The sequence below is a fragment of the Egretta garzetta genome, unplaced genomic scaffold (assembly GCF_000687185.1).
Source record: "Egretta garzetta isolate BGI_Z169 unplaced genomic scaffold, ASM68718v1 scaffold397, whole genome shotgun sequence".
Classification (NCBI taxonomy): Eukaryota; Metazoa; Chordata; class Aves; order Pelecaniformes; family Ardeidae; genus Egretta; species Egretta garzetta.
The window spans coordinates 9,040,138-9,060,200 of record NW_009260493.1 but is presented as its reverse complement, the minus strand read 5'-3'; the positions used below and the strand labels follow the sequence as shown (position 1 = coordinate 9,060,200).

General features: G+C 39.5%; 1 protein-coding gene across 1 annotated transcript in view; it reads left to right on the top strand.

Annotated features, from left to right (window-relative positions):
• Positions 1-20,063, top strand: part of ENPP1 (ectonucleotide pyrophosphatase/phosphodiesterase 1) — a 58,626-nt gene that overhangs the window by 7,857 nt on the left and 30,706 nt on the right. The window contains exons 3-7 of the mRNA XM_009644361.2: positions 8,995-9,067; positions 10,718-10,834; positions 13,130-13,255; positions 13,424-13,484; positions 18,358-18,455. Coding sequence (XP_009642656.2) covers positions 8,995-9,067; positions 10,718-10,834; positions 13,130-13,255; positions 13,424-13,484; positions 18,358-18,455 — 475 coding nt within the window. The remainder of the gene's footprint in view (positions 1-8,994; positions 9,068-10,717; positions 10,835-13,129; positions 13,256-13,423; positions 13,485-18,357; positions 18,456-20,063) is intronic.

Sequence of the window (20,063 nt, the reverse complement as noted above, 5' to 3'; positions counted from 1 at the left end):
GCTTTCAGGACTCCAGCTGGAGTGCAAAGCTTGGTACCCGCTGATGCGCACCCGGCTGTGTGACTTGCGTGCTTCTGTCAACACTGCTGGCTAGTTGCCTGCCTGAAAACATCCACCAGGCTGTTCCTGGGAATTTGAGTGTAGGCTATCTGCTGACGGATTAGGCTGTAGCGTGCTAGGATCAGCTCTTTGGTCCGTTCGAGCAAAACAAATGAGTGATTGGGGCTGTGATTAGTGTCACGTGTGCTCAGACTTCCTGCTCGAGCATTCAGAGCTCTGACTCAGTCCATGCCTTAGGGTTTTCGTTACCTTTCTTTAATTTTGTGGTAATAGCCTTTGTCTACTTGTCAGGTCCTAGGTGAGGGCAGGTCATGATGAAAGAGAAGGTAAATCTGTATCCAGATGTGACAACTAGGCAGACGTGGGCAATCGCCTCACTGACAAGGGACATTCTCGCCATACCTGAGCAAGGTGAGCAAAACAGGTCTGGGGATGCTAACTAGATTCAGACAATAGTCTAGAATACCAGAGGATTATACAGTGATGAGGCCAATCCGAAGTCAAGGAAGGAAGTCAAGTCTATGAGTGTGAGTTGGGTTCTGGATCAATAGGGTGCTTGACCAGAATGGACATGACTGCAGTGTGGCTGTAACACAGCTCAGGCAGGGGACAGAGGCAAGAGGTGGCTATAAGCAGCTGCCAAAACAAGGATGGGTGAGGCTGCTGAGGCATCTTACAGTTTTTTGTTGATGAGCAGTCTTCAAGGCTGGTTGAGGTTTCTCAAACAGTGCTCTCAACAGCTGAAACACTATCAGAGAACTGGCCCCAAGCACAGGCAGCCAAACTCGTGGGAGGGAGGGATCGTGGTCTTGGTCTGAATGTCACCTCCATGGATTTCTGCAAGACTCTCAGATACTAAAATAATAAGGAACACATTAATAGTTTAAATTGATAGACTTTCTGTAGAGATAATTATTAACCTGAATTCAGAACAACTTAGTTACTGTGCTAAAACTGTTAGATTTCAGGCAAGGGAAAAGATATAAAAATTATGTAATGCTTCCTTCCAACTCCTGCTTTTCAAAATTTTTCCTTGGCATTATTTCACTAACATCAGTAGAATTACACAAGGAGTGTGTTGTTCTGATTTGGCTCACTATGGAAGCAATGTTTCTGTTGCTTTCAGCTGAAAAGAGGAATAGAGCAAATTAAAGGCTGTGAAAACATGAAAGGTTTGAAAAGTTTCACTTTGGAGTTGGTATTAGAAATTAATATGTTGGCAAACGTCACTGTGCACATGTGCTCTGGACAGTAGGATACATTGTTTTATGGAATGTTCTGTCTGACAGAATTTAGCATTGCAGTAGTATCCTGTTTGAATGGAACTGTAGTATATATGATTTTCAGAGAAGCTATAATGATGAATATTGGAATGGTATTTTGAAGATAGAATAGGAAATATGTCAAAACAAGATAAAAAAAAAGCTTTCTGCACTGAAAAGCAAAAAATGTGTTGCACAGGTCAGCTGTATAAAATGTTTCCTTTAAGAGTACTTGTAAGATAGTAGTGGATTTTATTGTAAACGGAATGTGGTGGAGGGCAAAGGAAAGTACAAGTAAGGGTTTTGGGCAAATAGGTGGCTGTTTAACTGTTCAACACCGAGTGAGTAAGTTAGCTAAGGAGAAAAGGGAAGTAATGAGAAAAGATGAAATATTTGCATTACTGGAGAAACTCAGGTAAGCATGAACCTTGTCCTGTTGAGTAATGGCATATAGGCAAATCAACTGCTATAAATACCTTTTAGTATGTGGTAGCATTTGGGCACAAGTTTGTGTTTAAGGCTTTTTGTTTGTTTATTGTTCATAGAATATTAAAAAGTATAATGTTTTTATAGCTGCTTACACAAAAGTCAATGATTAAACCCAGCCATTTAACTTCCATTGTGCTTTTTATCGCTGGCATGATCGAGTGGGCCAGTTCTTGAGTCCTCTTCTGGCTGAAATATGCTTCCATGTCATGAAGCATCAAAATTTGAAAGTGTGCCTTTTGTGTTTTGAGGGGCTATATTCAAAGGGTGCAGAGGTAGATGATGGCCCCTTTGTCAGCCCTGGCCTTCATCTTGGGAAGATGGCCAAAGGAGTTGGGGCTGGAGGTGTGCCTGTAATCGGTATCAGTGTGCTTAGTGAAGACTCATAGTGAGTAGCTTTGAAACCTGGTATGTCCTGTCTTCTTCCTGTACCGTGGATCTGCAATTTTTGACACTCCTTACGTTCTTACACTGTTCTACAGGATTTCCTCACTTGCTCCTTAAGGTCCCTGTGTCTTCCTGCTCAGCCTGATGTTGCTGTCACGATGGCAGTAGCAACAGCATCTGCTGCGGAAGAACAGGGGTGAATATGAGTTTACTTGGTATATTCGGTAGTATTGTCAGTACCCAGTAGAAACAGCCCCCTTTTTACACTGTTCGTGTTACAACTCTCCTGACACTACTGTAAAATGGAACAGCTTTGGCTTTATTCTTGAAAAGGAATTTTTGGAATAGGAAGAGCATGAAGATGGCTCAAGGCCATATTTTCTTCCCTAGTTTTGTTTTTTGTCAAGTGCAGCCTGTTTGGACAACAGTTTTGAGTTGGCGTAATACTGACAGATTCTTCTCCTCCTATGTAACCATGCATTCATATGTGGCTGACACTAAAGCAGATGGCATACGGTGGTCTTTTTTCTGTGTTCATAGTCTGCTGTGCTAAATAAAAGAATTGTCTTTAAAAGTACAATATTTACTTTTTCCTCATAAATCAAGATCAGTTTTCAGGCCTGTTTATCCTTATGTTTTTACAAAAACTTACCTGCTGATGAAATAGCAGAGTCAGCAGCTTGTTCTCTTCTGGGAATTTAACCAGAAGTCTGTTGCTATCTCTTTTCTGGGAATTTAAGTAGAAGTGTTATTTCCTCTTCTGTTTGGTTAGCGTATAGTTGCACTTTAGCTTCTCTCCAAATTCTCCCATGGTGTAAAATGCATTGAAAACTAAAACAGCCAGGGGTGAAGTGTGTGTGCTTTAATAACAGCTCATGTGGTAATGCCTTTCAGGAGAGTATGTACCTATACAGTTGGACAAGCAACAAATAAGAACAGTATTTTAGATCCTAGCTGGCAGATGCTAACTCTTCTTTTTGTCTCTTTCCTGTTAAAAACCAGATGCTTGAATAGTTTTGGAAGGTATTTAGAGACCTATAGTATGATAATGTTTTCTGCTGATAATTCCCTGCTGAATGAACAGTTACCACTCTTTGGTAAGCTCTGTGAAGGCTTTTTGTAATATCTTGCAGTGGCTCAAGTTACCTTTAAAGCATTCCTGTCCTTTGAACGACCTTAGGTTGCAGTAGTATGTAATAACAGTTTTGAGAACATTCAATAGAAACATTGAGAGTAGACCTTTTGCGTGCTGGTTTGAGAAGAAAAACAGTAATCCCTATAGATTTTTAGAATAAATCTTCTTTTTAGGTCTGAAAAGGTTTTGGGTGTGAGCTCCAGCTTTTTCATCCACTGACTTCAGGATAATTCAGTCACTTTCAGTGTTTCAGGACAACCAGGACCTGAAAGCCTCAGTGGCTCTCCTCTTCCTCCTGGGCTCTAGGTGTGGAATGCAGATCAACAGAAGCATGTCTTTGGAGAGCATAAAAAATATTTACAAATGTGGAAAGAAGAGATGAGTGGTGCAAGAAGGAGGTGGTGTACTTGTTTCAGTGCTGATAACTTCTGTTGGGTTTAGGTGATTCATTTAGCTATGTAGCTGGACTGGTGTGAGTGAAGTACCTACCTGCTTTCAGTTGTGTAAACTTATGAAGTATCCCCTGCTTTTGAATAAAACTGAGCTGTTGGGGGGGTTATCCCTGTTTAAAAGTAACTTTTACAAGCATGTGTAAGTGTTCCACTGCCCCTGACAAGTGTAGGCAAGTTTTATTTTCGCTGTACAGTGTGCTTTCTCCATTTTTAACAGTGCCCTTTTAAAGACAGGAAGTGACTCTGTTCTTACTTGAAATTCATTATTTATTACTGTGTTCTTTACACTTTTGCAGATTAAATTCTTTCTCAAAGATATTTGAGTGTTAAGGTCCAGGTTGTTAGTCATCTATTCTAGGCACACAAAACAGTGAAGACATACTATGTCCTTCATGGATCCCAGTGGTTTTGGAAAATTCCATGAGTTTTTGTAATACTGGCATTGCAGACCCAGTCTAGACGTTCTCCCTTCATGGATAGACATGACACAACTGTGAGAGTCAATCATGGAGATTAGAATGGAAAATGACTACTTTGCGTTGCTGCTTTGTTAATTGTGTAGTTGTTAATGGATGCATCTTAAACCTCGTAGTGACAGGTTTTGTTGGCCATGGAACACCAGGGATGAAGGAAGGCAGATATAAAGCAACTGAGTTCATGGTAGGCAAAGAGTGAGGAAGATCAACATAGAAGGAAATTTAATTCAGAATGATTATTCCCTAAAAGAAATATCAATGCATTTTTTGCCAAAGAAAATGCAGAATAAAAGAGTAGAGGGGGAATAGGGGAGATGGACAGAGCTAGGCAAGAGTGAAGAGAAAGGGGCAATAGCATTGACTATAGTAAGAGTAAGATACAATAGCAAAGGAAAGGTGAGAGTAGCTAAGGCTGGTGAGAGATGTCTCTGCATGTCACTGAGACCTGTACAGTTGACCAGTCTTTTTGGGATCCAGTGTCTGCAGCCTGTGCGCTTGCTGGCTGGCCCCTTCCACCAGTTCCCCGAAATCACTCCTAACAAATTCTCTTCAGCTGCAGTTCTGGAGATGAGTGACGGAAATGATTCTGCTCTCTAACCATGTTACCATATTTCCATTTGCCCAGCTCAAAATAAAAGGCTTTCGAAATGTTTTCAGGATTGCAGTTTTCCAGACACTCAACCACCTATTCTCAACCACTATAATGTTTACAAAGCAAAGCTTTTATTGCTTCCTCCCACGTAAAGGAAGCAGTGATGGGACAGAGATTCATCCCTAGATGACAATGTTCTTTGATTCCAAAACAAACTTTCAAAAAAATATTTTTAAAACAAAAAAGGACACTTTCTTCTCTGCAGTTGTTACCATGTTGGTTTAAAAAACTTTTCTCAGATATTATATTAAAAAAAATCTGACATTTTGTTCTAGCAATCTCTCAAGTTACAGACCATAAAAACTTAATGTGCTACTTCTGTGTATAACAAGGCCAGGTTCTTTAATTTTGTTTGCCTTCCTAGTAATGTTGGATTCCTATATTCTTTCTTAATTGCACCTTTTTCTCAATTCTTGCTTTCTCTTTTGAGGGGAAGAATATGGGTGGGGTGAGAGAGAGAGAACAGGAAACATTTTCTCCTTTTGTTTAAAAAGGCAGACTAAACCTTGAAGGTAGGCATTAGGTTGACGGTGTGGTAGTGGCTAGAGATTTGAGGCTGGTGCTTGCAGGAGGATGCTGCAGGGTTCTAACAATGTTCTTGTTCCTAAACCTTAAACTACGCGTGCAGCTACTTGTCTTTATATAGATTTAAAAAATATATAATCTTTACACAGCAGTCTGCAGCATCCCAAACCTGAGTTACCTATATGCTATATAGTTCAGGTAATATTAGTAACCTACCTGCTGCAGAGAGATCCCATAGAGCAAGAAGCAAAGTAAATTAGTCCACATTTGGGCTGCAGCAGTGAGATGATTTTCTGTACTTGGGCGACCTTTAAAGCTAGCTTGGATATTCCTTGTCATCTGCAGAGCTGATAATTTTAGAGCCTTTCCACTGACAGTAGGTCAACTACTAGTGTAACACCTCTTGCTGTGCCTAGTCAGGACCACTGCTGCTTGTTGGCCAGCATTAGTTGCTCCACATTGTTCCAGCTGAACATTTGTGCCATTTGCGTGGATAATATCCACATGACTGAAGTCCTTCAGGCTCAAGATAGAGCTTTGATTCAAACCCTTAAACACTAAGCTGCAATTACACGGTATTGTCCACTAGATTAGAGTTGGCTGTCCTGGAACCTTGTCAAATACTTTACCTCTAGGCTTACCATTTTTGTGAAGTTTCTTTATTAAGGATTGAAGAAAGAAAGAAAAAAAAAGGGGGGGGGGGGGGGGGAGGAAGCTTTAGTATTTTGCAGTAAAATATTTTTAAGACTAAAATTTAAGCTAGTGGGACTAATGATAAGAAAGCAAAGGCTTGAATACAGTGAGTCAATTGAAGTTCCCAGATCTTCATTTATTATAGGTGGACATAGTATACTGGGTAAGGACCTGGACCATGTTTTCCCTTGTGTGTATAAAAGAAACTTGAGAGCAGAACTGATCTGTAGTAGAGACAGAGAGAGCATTTGTAGTATGCTGTGGTTGTGATGCTATGAGGTTTCTAGAGTATTGCTTGCAGGAAGCACAAGTTGCAGTATTGCATCAAGTACTATTATCATTTTTGCAGCATTTCCTACCCAAAAAGAACGTTCATATGCCTCAGTGAACATAATCCTTTCATGTTTTTGCTTGTTGGAATTAATTATGTTCATGAAAGTGTAAAACTGAAAATCTGGCATACAATATAAAACTGATTTTTGTAACGTATGGTGCCAAAATATTAGGAATCATTTGTGAGGATTTACCAATTTTATTGGGAAGTATTATAATGCTGCACTTTGGAGTGGGTTTTATTTAGATTTTATTTTTACATTAATTTGGTGTCACAATTAAATTCCTGGTTTTTAAACATGCGTTACCTACACTGAAGCTCTGTAAGAGAATATTAATAGTCCAGTTTTCATTACAAGGATGTCTTAGGTGGCATAAGTCCCATAGGTCACGTAACTCTTTGAAGATATGGTAATAAAGCTCCTACAGATAGAGTAGGTGTGGGTTTTGTTTGTTTTAAAGCGTATTTACGGTTACATATCAGAGGGCATTCTAATCTTTGATCTTAGTAGCAGGGCATGGTGGGAGTAGAGAAGCAATATATCATCACCCTGAAATAAAATGTTCGCAAGTTGGCTCTTTAAAAACAAATTAATCCATTTGTAATTTCCAAATAATAATATGTGTTAAAAGGACAATAACACATTTTGCACTCTCCACTGATTTTGCTGGGCTTCAACATCTTGCATCTGACATGCTACCTACTTAGTTGTGCACATGCTCTTATCTGGGTGATATTTCATATGGAAGATTTCAAAGGTCCAGAACAATTTACATGGAAGATAATACTATTGATACTGAATTAACAGAAAATGCTGTTGATGCTGCACATGTCAGTATGCTGTTTTTAAAAAAAAAAAAAAAAAATGTACAGAGCTGTGCAGTTGTGTTCATTCTTGACAGCTGGATTAATCAAGACTTGCACCTTTCTATCAGTTATAGTGTATCTGGGTTCATTGATAATGCCAGACTTTTTTTCCTTCATTCTTTTATTATTTTCCTTCTTTCCCTGTCAATTCAAAGACTGATTTGAATTCAGAAAGTACTCATTTCTCTGCTAGACATTGTGTTAAATAGTCTAAGGTTCCAGACTTACCTGGTTCAGAATTCTAGGCCAAAGTTTCATCAAGTGAAGTGTATAATTCCCTTTTTTCATGAATGCTATATATGTAATATTTTTTATACTGATTGATATGGTTTATGATAATTTGCACTTCACAAATCAAGAATAACTGAATTTCAATGCTATACATTTCAGAAGTTGCTTTCTTGCTGTGTTTATTAACTGCTTAGTGAAGAAGATTGTATAGTGAACTGTTTATTTGTTAAAAACAACACATAGTTTTTATTTACTCAAGTGTTCACAGTCTTTAAAGAAATAAGCTGGAGAAATAATTAGGTATATTTAAAAATGGGATGAGTTTTTGCCACATCACAACATGATTCAGGCATCATACTCAAAAGACTGACTCAGCAGCTTTTGCTGATGCAAGAGGAGGGAAAAAGGGAGAGACTTTGTGTAGGTGTGTGCATAAAGTTATTGAAGTATTGCTTGAAAGCATTTTTTCCTTGGAAAACAATGACTGGAAAGGTGAGACATACGTTCTCTCCTACCCATACCTCCCCAAGTACTTCTGAATAAGAAAGTCTGCATTGTTAAACGGCCTTCTCTTTCAGGACTTTTGGCAAACTACCTTATTACATTCTGCACTTTAACAGAATAGCTAGTAAGTGCATCGTTGACTTTCCGGGTCTCATTAATTACTGTATATGCAATGATATATACACTTTTCTTTAAAGAGTTTATGAATCGAATCAAATCCATTACTTAATAAGGTTAAAAGAAATCTTTCCCTGTATTTGAGTAGACATTAGATCTTGCTCTAAAATGCTGGGCAAAGACAATATGGTACCTGCTTGATAACTTCAATGCCTTCAGAATCCAAAATAAACATGGCCATAGTTTCTGGTCAGCGTAAGATAAGACACTGTGGTCAGTCTAATGTGACATCCCACAGTTGCTTACCATGATATGGACCAACATCTAGTATGAACTAGATACTAGGAAGTGGGAAAAGGTTTTCCTGCCTAAGAAAATTATAGGTATCACTTAAGGGCTGTGCCTTCTGTTTGTAGTCTGTGGTCAATGGCAAAACTTCATCTTAGAACAGCCTAGGAGGAAGGAAGAAGTGGAGCAAAGACAGTTTTCTATAAAATATATGTGTAACCATAAATATCTTAAATTCTTATTCATGAGAAAGAAATACATCATCATGTCTACATTAAATAACTTGATAAGAAAGGAAATACACAGGCCCAGTCTTGAGAATATCCATGTTCATGTGCTAGTAATTAATTGTAAACATAACTACTTGTGTGAGTGAAATCTGCTTGTGAAAGCAGTGAAATCAACCACCTAATCTACATGTTTATCAATTTCAGTATAATTGTATACCATTATAGAGAAAATGAGGGCTTTCAGAACCATTCGGTGGTCATTTAAGATTACTTTCTTTTCCTTCCTGTCCCACAGGTACTCTGTGTCTGCGTGTTAACGACAATCCTGGGATGTATATTTGGCCTGAAGCCTAGCTGTTCAAAAGATGGTAACTAATAAGCCTTTTATTTAATATTTCTAAGAATTCCTTTTCTCCTTTTTTTTTTCCTTCCTTTTTGTAAACTCAGTTTGATATTATCAGAATGCTGCCCTTACTTGCTGCAGGAAGAGGATTGGATGCATTGCTTGAAACAGTTTCAGTTAAACAGGAATGAAAATAAACCTCAGGTATACTCAGTACTTGTGTGTACTCACTTGAGAGGTAAAATGATCCTGGCATTCAGTGTCTGGTCTGGCAGCTTCCATGTATCCCAACTGTCACTGTGGTGATGTCACATGGCTGGCATTTCTGAGTTCACTATAAAAAAAAAAAAAAAAAAAAAAAACCAACAATTTCTATTTCATGTTGTCCTGGAACATTTGTTTTTCATCTTTTCCAGTCAATTATGGGGGGAGAAAAAAAAGTTATTTTTTTATTGGTTAGAATTGTAGTCTGAAAATGTTCCTTGTGGAATTCCTCTGGCTGTTTTCTGTCCTGAAAAATATGTGGTTTTTTTCAATGATGAAGTTTCTTCAGGTAGAAGGTTACAAAAGATATTTTAAGAAATCAAACTTCACTTTGGGAAGAACTCTGTGGAATAATTTCAAAGTCGATCTGTTTAACAAACAGTCCTGCAACGATTTTTAACCAAAATTCAGATTATTTATTTTGCACTAGAATCTGTTTAGGTTCTTTTCTCATCTTGTTACAGCTTTGCCCCACTGGCTCATTATTATCTCATTTTCCTAATATCGCGTGCCTCAGGATTCTTGAGAAGAGGAGCCAAATGAATGAAGGATCCACCTCATTCCCTTCTGGTGATTGCACAGGATGAAACAGACTGACCAGCTACTTAAGTGCTAATGCTTCACATCACCAGTTTCTTTTTTTCCCAGGCAACCCCAGTCTAGTGGAGGAATGCTGTCCCCTTTTTTACATTAAAACTGAACAAAAATTAAGCCAGTGAGCAGTACAATCAAGTTGGTATCTCCCGTGTCTGGTTTGGAACAGCCCTTCCTGTGTCTTGCGATAGTACCTTAACCGTGGTACAACGGGCTGCGGAACTGGGGCTTCTTCAGTTCCTCTGATTTGTATGAAGACAGTCATTCAAACAGGGCATGAGCATGGGAGAGTTGCAAGTATAGCCAATGCAGTCTAGATGCTAACTGATGTTTAATTATTTATAGCAAGTGGAACACTCCCAGATGTGAAAATGAAGATCAGTGTTCTCTGCAAAAACATCTCACAGTTTAGGGCACCCTTACTGAAAGTCTGGGTTCAGATTTCCTCTGATAGAGATATTCCATATTCTGAGTGACTGCACTTGTGTCTTCTGGTGATACAGAAGGGCAGGGACAGTCACAACTAGAATTGTAGTCTTTTGTTTCACTTGTTTCTGCCAGTAATGAACTACCACGTTCCTGATAAAACAGAACCCTTGGTTCAGTATGATGAAAAAATATTTTTGTTCAATAAGAAAATAAACATTTAGTTGGATCAAGACTTTCCTTTTCGTTTGGCTGTCGCTGTTTTCACAGCCATCCTGTAGGTTGTGGAATGACCAGCTGTGTCATTCCACACGCTGACCTTATTCATTTCTTTTGTGTGTTGACTGATTTGGGCTCAGCCACTGACATCTAACACTATCCAATATTACAGTGAAAACCTGCAAAGGTCGTTGCTTTGAAAGGACCTTTGGAAGCTGCCGTTGTGATAGAGATTGTGTCAAGCTTGGAAACTGCTGCTTAGATTACGAGGAAACATGTATACAACCAGGTAAGGATGGAAAAAAGCTGGGGGGGCGAACTCTCCTATTCCGTGACATGGGGCAGCTCTGCGTACGTAAGTACTGTTGTGGTCAGGGGGCTGCAACCCCTGACTTCTTTCAGATGGGCTGCGAGTGGAAGCGATGGGCTGCTGAACAGCAGGGTGCTTCTGATGCCAGTGGTCTCCCCCTCTGTGTGCTGCCTCCATTGCAACCACGAGCGGAGTTGCAGCGGTGATGGCGGTACTGGCGACTCCTGTGGAAACATCAGGGCTCTGGTGCAGCTGTTGTACGCAAACAAAGCTTGTATTCCACCCAGCTGGGCCACGTAGGAGCTGACATAGCCAGTAGGCTGGCTTTCCCATAGCTCCTGCGGGGAGAGAGGCTGCGAGGGACTCGGCTGCTTGCCCTCGCTCTTGGGAAGAGGAGGAACAACTGCAGCTCGTGGTCTCAGCCAGCCTCTTGTTCTCTGTCCGGGGGTGAGAGAACAGCGACCTGCATTGTCCCTAGCATCGGGGACAGCTCCCATGTTCTCAGGCAAACCAGGAATAGGCGTGCATTCTGCAGATTGTGTTTTTCTGTCATCGCCCACGTGAAAAAGGGGAAGGACAGAGCAGCTCTGTGGAAGCTGCTATCCCTCCCTACCCAGCTGCTCAGGCCGTCTGCCCTGTTACTCCCCAGCTTGAGTGTGAAGCAAGGGTCAGTTATGTGCTGGCCAGTGGGACAAGGCAGGGTGACAAAACAGGTTGCACTGGTGGAGAATGATTGCGAAGCGAGAAGCAGTTCTCATGATTTGCCAGACAGCAAAAGTCAGATAGGCAAAGGTGTGAGAAGTACCACAGAGAAATCTTACAGGGAAAGACATCAGGGCGGGTAGTAATGCTAAGGACAGAACTTGACTGTTTTCTCTAATTCAGTTTTGCCTTAATGCTCCATATGCAGCATTCTTTTCAGTTAACTATTTTTATTCTCACTCCTCTTTCAGTGTATTTGTAAAACTTACCAATGTAGTCTCACCCTGAAATTAAAAATTCCAGTGTTGACTTTTAAAACCAAATGATTAAACTGAGCTCAGATCCCTGCTTCAACTGACTATTATTGAAACGTCCTCGAAGTTGCGTAAAGCTTTTTGCTTTAGAATAGTTGTGTGGGATTTACTCTCCACTTTATTTCATTACACCACTCTCTCTCAGTTTAAAGCATTCTTTAAAAACAAGCTGGAGAGTCTGTCTTGGCACTTAGAATGAGAATTCATTGCTTGGTGATGTTTTTTTTTTTTTTTTTTTTTTTTTTTAAATTAGCCTTAACAACAGTTAATAGTTAATAGTATCATGTAACTAGAGCCATAACAGATTCTTCTATCTCTTGCAGAAGTAAAGGTCTACTGACATTGGTAGTGTTATTGAAGTTCAGTATTCCTGAAAATGAGATTAACCCCCTGAGAATACTTTTAGGGATTTCTAATGGCTAGTCATGCATGAAGATCAGGTGTACTGGCTGTCCTCTAATCAAACATTCAGATTTGGCTTCCAAGTCACTGTTAAGACCTTCACTTGGGTATGCTCTCAGTTGGTAAATTCATTCATGTTAATCCTTATTGACTGCAAAGGGTGTACTTGTGGTTGCAACTGATAACAAAATTATCATCTTCAAGTGATATAATGTATTGGAATATTCTGTTCAGAAAAATCAATATAATTTGGGGGGAAAAAAAAATCTACTAAAACCAGGAATTAAGCTGAAGTCAGTAGGTCTTCCTGGGGGCTTATGTATATTAGTCTCAAATAGTGGCAGAGCTTGCCTGTGCCTAAGTGGTGCTGAAAAGCTGGAGTGCTTGGTGGTGACTGGTAAAATTGATTACTACCTCAGTGTAAGTCAGAATAAGTTACTGCTGCTCAATGTTTTCTAGGCATTCCAAGTTCAGACTCAAGTTTGGGACTTTTCTGGAGGAGTTGTTTGGGAGCTTCTTTATAGTATGTATCTATCAGATGAAGCTGATATAAATTACCATATTTAAAGAGGTCTGTAGAAAGGATTCCTTCCATTGACCTCTTCTGATCTGAGATATTTATAACCATGTGCTACAGAACTGTATTTAGATGGCTACACACTTGGAATATTTAGCCATGGGTGTGTTTCTATTTTCCAAAGTGCTAGAGCTTGCAATATTATGTATGCATGAGACACCCCAGGACTGTTTTTCAGTGAGTACACATTAGAGACACAACTTAACACTCAGTTTAGTAATTCTCCACTGACACTGGTATTAATCATTATGCTGTCCTTCTCTCTTGTCTGTTTTTTAGCCCATATATGGACCTGCAATAAATTCAGGTGTGGAGAGAAGAGGCGACCAGAATATCATTGTTCCTGCTCAGATGATTGTGTGGAAAATAAAGATTGCTGTGTCAATTATCATGCTGTTTGTAAAGGTGAATATCCTCAACAAATTCCTATAGTCTCTCTTATATGTACCCGTATTTGTTTGAAAGGAGCAAGGACATAATATAATTTTAAAAGCATCCAGTAAAATGAAAAAACTTGCATTTATCAATAAGAATGTACTGTCTTAAAAATAAATTGCACTCATTTGTTTTAAGGAGAGGCAAGCTGGGTTGAAGAAGAGTGTGAGGACATTACTGAACCTCAGTGTCCAAAAGGGTGAGGATATTGTATATATGCATAGCTCTGCTCTTTGCTTACATTTCATTCCTGAGATTATTTTCCCTCCTGTGCCTCCCTGGGACCTGCTTGCCTTTCTTATCCACAGTAAGAGCAGCTGCCAGACAGAGGAGGACACCTGTTCAGCCAGCGTTTGGTAGTGCTTACTAACAGATCAGGTTGCTCTGTCCCAGCAGCACCCATGCATCTCAGCACTTGCTTGACTTGCAAGATAGGCCTATTCCCGAACCCTGCTGTCTCACAGATGCTTGTGTGCTCTGGGCAGCTCTGCCTTGTGCCAGCCTACTTATTGCCCTACATGTGTTCCAATACACCCTGTCCCAAACATTTTGGGATCCACCCAGCAATCTCAGACTCCTAAGACTGCCTGTCTTCCCGGTCACTTCTAAAGACCCTTCTACTTACTTGCCTGTTCCAGCCCCAGAGCTGCAAAATGTGGGCAGATCACTGACCAATTTCACCAGCAGTGGGACAGCATTATTTGCAAGCTGTCTGAATTACTTTCTTTAAAAGGTGTAAAATGCCATGGGATCCTTGTATTCTCTGCCTCAGTTCCCCGTTGGGCCCACTCCTGCAAGTTATGTATATACCGTGTGAGGAAATGGCTCATCTAGTTTATCATATCAGCACTCAGGCTCAAATAGTACAGCAAAGTTTCTAGCCAGGAAAAAAGCCTGTACTGCTTCTAATGTTCTTGCTGCAGGATCTTCAAATTAACTTTAAAGCTCAAGTTGACTGCAAACTACGATTGCATATATATGTTATTAATAGAAGCGACTTAAACATTCTTGATTGAAAAGTGTTCCACTGGAAAATAGTTTGTTGAATGAGTTGAATTCAGTTAGGTTTTTGTCTGACAAGTGTCAAAAAATCAAAACTATTTTCATTTTGATGATTTTAAAATTATGGTGTGCTGGGGATATTTTTAGTAAAGTAAAAACATTTCATTTTGTTCTTATGTCATTACTTTTTTTTTTTGACTTAAGATATTTAAATCGTGCTATATTTATTCATTGGCATTATAATATTGTCAAACAAAATATATTTCCTTCTGGAATATTTTTATACTAAATGAGCACTTTTCATTCTGATTCAGAGCAATAACAAATGCTGACACTTCAGAACTTTCTTCAAGACAGAAATTGGAGCTTCTGTCCAGCTTGGAGTCCAAGTCCCCAATAAGCTCCCACGTAGGAGGGCAGTAGCCAAGCGGTTCTGGAAGTTTTTGTCATTAACTCCTGTGTACTGGGAACTGACTCTAGGATGTTGATTTTCTCTAATGCAAGACTAGGGTGTGTTGCCCCCAGGGGGTGGATAAACAAGAGCCTTGTGCACATCCGCAGTCAAAATTAATGGTATAAATGCCATAGGGAAACTCCTGTTGGTTAACTTGTTTTTAGGGGGTTTTGTTTTCTCTGTTCAGTGTATGAAAGGGATGCGTAGTTACTCTTATTAAAATTGTTTTAACCCTGGCAAAACCAGAAATGTTGTAATAAAACCCAGTCCAGGAAAGGGTGATGTGTGGTCAAAGTTGGATCAAACAGTGTTGACTGAGGCTCATCTCAGACTATTGCCACACAAGCCTCTCCCAAAACTAACAACTCTGTAAACAATCCAGTTCTTTCTATGGTGGGGTAGGCAGGAGTGCAGGTGACTTAGCTCTGTGCTCATTTTGAGGCCTCAGGATATCAATTCCAATCCTATGGCTATTAATACAGGGTGTTTTGTGGGTTCAGATTGCTGGTTTTATTCTGTTTTGGTTTTAGTTGGGTTTGCATTTGTGGTGCAGAATAGGGAAAGGACAATGGAGTGTTCAATGAGGTGCTTAATCGGAGAATCCCTACTGATTTCAATGAGACTGATCAAAAGCTTAAAATTAAGTGAACACCTGAGTCTTTCCAACACTAGGTCCTATGTTATTGAATAGGATTATAAAGTTAACGGGCCACAAGATTTCAGGAGTGATCTATTCCTTCCTACTGTTCTAGGAATGAAATAGTAGTCTGAGAATTCAAACCTACTTAAGCAGTTTACCCTAGTGCTTTGTACCTTTTGTAGGGCTTTAAGCCTATTACTGTTCATTCTGTCTTCACTGAGCTGGAAGAGCAGCTGATTCCTTTCCTCTCTGCAGATCTCTCCTGTATATTTGAAGATTGCTATTATGCAAGCTTTACTTCCTATGCTTTATAGCTGTACATAGGCGGGGGAAGGTGGGGGGGGGAGAAAGTTTTCTGTGTAGTATGTTTAGCTTTTCAAGAGGACTTTCTTTTCTTTTTTTTCCTTTTCTGCTGTTTTTTTTCCTTTAATTGTGGTCAAACTTGCCTGCGGTGAGGCAGGTCAGCTTGGCAGTGTGGTCCGCAGCTCTGGGCTCTTGGTCATCCAGGCTGGTGAACCTGCTAGACCACAGCAAGCCTGTGTTGCCTGCGCTATATTTCCATAGAAGCCAGTTTATAGGAGGGGGTAGTTACCACTGCATTTCCTTCAGTTTGGAGTCAGGATGTGACTGTGGCCTACGTATTTATCCAAGAGCTGTGAAACACCCTTGTCATACTGTTTGGATACAGCCAGCATGAATCACTGGCAGGACCAAAACTCGAGACTCCCAGGCTTCCTTGCTCATGGCAGCACATTTTTGAAGTAGCAAGTGTAACCTTGGCTACTGGCAGGAAAAAGTCATGGAAATCGCTGATATATCTCAACTGATAGGCCAGTTTGTCTGGGAATTTTACTGGAGCTGTTCCAAAGAGTGCAGTTTAACATGGTCTGTCGTGCTTTGCTTCCCCCAACACGGGGCGGATCACTGACTATGCGAGGTGCAGCACGTGTAGAGCATATGAGAAGTGAAATGGCCAATCTCCCTCGCTGTGGCAATGGTCTGTTTTGCCAAGTTTAATTTTACATGTACGAGGGGGTCAGTAGCTGGATTTGCAGACAACCAAAACATGTACTTAACAGTTGGTTTACTTGTAAATGCCAAGCCAGAAACGGTTGCGTAAAGTCCCTTTCTAAGGAGTTGTTTTAAATTTGGTGGTTTTTAGGTTAGACTTGTTGGTAAGTAATATTGAACAGTCTCTGCCTCAAAGTTCATATTTTATTGCAGGAAACTTTGCAGTGAAGATTTTTAGACCTCTGCATTGGAGAGTGACAATTTGGAGGTGGGGGGGAAGCGGAAGAAGGTATTTGCAAAAGTTGTAGAGAGCAGAATCTGTGGTGCAAAAAATACTTGCAATATGGGCAAAGGTAGTACGTGGAGTTTCCCTACTCTGTTCTACCAAAGGACTTTACTCTTGGTCTGAAGATCATTCATTTCTTATTCCCAGCTAACTGCCCCTGCTAAGATTTCCAAAAGATGGTATAAAATATATCATATAAAGAAAAACCAGGCTACAAACACACATCTTACAAATATATCTTAATGTTTTATTCTGTCTGGGGTGTAGCGGGGGCTATGCAATGGTTCTGACTGACGAAGTCCTTGTGGCTTAACTGTTGTCCAAATTGTTGATTAAAATTTTCTTAGGATAGACATGTTTTTGTTGCCTGACTAATCTTCAGTTTAATACAGTCACATTTGTTTGACTGAAATAAGGCTTATAAAAGTTTCACTTGTAAATGAGTGTTCGGATTTTTTTTGTGGGGTACCTCAGTAAAGGAATTGTCAACACTTTATAAATAATATTTGTCTTCTATCCTCACTGTTTTATTTTGGGAAACTAAAGTGCAACAAAGTTTTAAAAAAAACATTTTCATTTTATGATTTGTGAACATAAAAAGGAAAAAAGAGGTTGCAATTGGTACGTAAAATATATTAAATTTTTATGCAAATCTCTATTTTCAGTGATTGTTGCTGCACTGCAGTGATTTTTTTTTTTTTTTTTTTTTTCCTGTCTCCCATGTCCTCATATCTATAGGTCAAACAGATTTCTTCTTCAAGGAAGAAGTTACTGATGACTATTCCTGTCAGTGATGCAATGGTTTAAGTACTTACAGTTGGAGGGGAATTGTTTGAACAGGGCTGGAGCTGGGAACAAGTAAAGGCTGGAAAACAGAGGTCCTGTGGAGACTGGGAGAGTTTATTTTTGCTAGTTTCAGTGGAATCAGTTTCTGAATTTATCTGTAAGGTCTCAGGGTGAAATACTGTTTCAGTGTTCCAGTTGTAGGGCCACATTTTTCAGTTTGGAGATCGATAGTACTTCTGGTACAGAAGGGACAGTGGTTCGGTTCTTGGTTAAATAATCTTTATAAGATGAAAGGAAAAATGTTTGTTGCTGATGTAACATATGCTGTACACTAGGCTTTCTTACAGTTCTGTGCACTGTGTATGTACAAAGATAAATTCCCTTTTTTTAGCTAGATTACAAGTTGTTTGGGAGCAAAGTGAATAAAGGAAAGGTGTGGCTTCACATTGCCTTTTTTCTTTCCCTGCTCTTCTCTCTGAGTGGGAGGAGGGGGGTTGGAGGGGCTGAGTGTTGCTCCAGTGGGACCTATTTCAAGATGAGGAGTACCAAACCCACCAGACGGATTTTGTGAGCATCTTGGCTTGTACTTTATTTTACGTTTTTTTTGTGAAATCAGGCCTTGTCATGATTTCCGTGTGTGTGCCCTACTGCAGTCCTCAGCCGATTTGGGCAGCGTTGCTACACCATCCTACAAACAGAGGGACTGGACAGGTGGTCTGCTCACCACTGTGCCAGCCTGCAGACCTTCCTGCTTCGGAGGATTTACTTCCTTGACCTGGTTTATAGTCCCATAATGAACATCCCCGTGATTTGGGGGAAACTTTCTTGACATAAGTGGTAGGAAATTATTTCTCAGAGTCTGTCTCTTAATACTTCAATTTCTGTTTGTTCAGATTTACCAAGTCTCCAGTGTTACTATTTTCATTGGACGGCTTCAGAGCAGAATATTTGCAGACTTGGGGTGGACTTCTACCTGTTATTAGCAAATTACGTGAGTAGTTTCTTTGTCTAAGCAATATCGTGATGTCTTACCTGAAAAATCCATGGGGTTTGCTTTTTCTGTAGATGCAGCTATGCTTACTCTTTTAAATCTTTCCTCTTCTATGGAAGCTTAAGCTGTTGCCCTATGTACAAACTGTGCACAGAAAACTTGAGGTGTGGAAGGGCAAAGAGAGGGAGGGCATGAGGAAAGGGCCCTTTGGATTTTCTGTGAAACCTCAAACAATTTTAAGTAGCCCTTGCTATATTTCAGAGGTGGACACTTTTTGCTGTGAGCTTACTTTATTTTATTTCTTTGAAATAGAAGAAAACACGCTTGTTACTCTATAATGCATATTGTTTCATATTTAGGTGGAATGGCTTTGGAAAATGGGAAGCAAGGTAGAAAGCTTTTCATTATACTTGAAAAAGAAGATAGAAAAGGAAGAGATTAGGAACAGATCATATAAAAGGGCTGGTAGAAATGTGATGAATTTGAGAAAACCTTCATTTAAGAAACATTTTCAGAAGAAATGAGCGCCTCATAAGTACATACTTTTTCCATAGGTTTTGTAGTGTCTTACTTAACTTTGTAGTGTCTGAGTAACTTTAGTTACTTTTCCTGTCTCTATTTTGGCTGTGGTCTGTAAAGAACCGATGGCATTTCTTGTCTGAAAAATATGCCAATCTTCTTGTCATTCATAAATTACTACCTGGGGTGGCTGGTTTCAGTTTGACTAAAAATAAGTCAGTAAAAATACTTGCTTTTTTGTACAGTGGTTGTTACAACTTGATCTGTTCCAGAGAATAACAATTCACAGATGTATTTGAGGTTTTAGCTCTTTTTTTTTTCTCTGTGTTAGAATAGAATGAGGCATTTGAAACAATTTCATAACATGCAGTTATCAAAATTTTCAACTGAAGGGCATTTTTTGAAGGGAAATTGAAGGGAAATTTTCAGCTTCTTGGGCATTGAGAAGAGAGGGTGACTATTACAAATGGTTATGGCTCTGGCTGAGATACAAGATAATGGTGCCACAAAGCATGTGTAGGACTTCCAGGCTGTGACATCCACTTCCACATGTAAAGTTCTTGATTCTTTGGTCTGGATAGGCTACAGTACAATTTCTCTCATTTACTTCCAATAAATTTGTATTTCTGTTTCCACTGAAACCATGATAAATTCTGACCACTAAGAAATACAACTCTCAGCAAAGGCACTACACTTCTCCAGATCCATGGAGTTTTTGATGATCAAAACTTATTCTTTTTTTCTTTTTTTTTTTTTTTAAAGGATTCTGAAAATAGAATGTCTAATAATACATGTTTTAGGATAAAATAAGGAACAGTCTGGGGAAAAAACTATTATTTCTGCATTATGTCTACTGTTCTACATTACTCTGGAGTACTTTCTTGTAATCTGATAGACTCTTATGGTATGATATACCACAGGATATCCAGTCTTTTCTTGTTGCAAAACCTTGCTTTCTAGTCTTTTTTTTTTTTCTTTCCGGCTTAGTAAGATAGTGGGTGAAAAGCTCAGATAAGGCAAATTTTCTTCAGTAAGAGAAAAATAATCTCATGAATGAATGAAAATTGGTGGGTGTATATCACATGATAC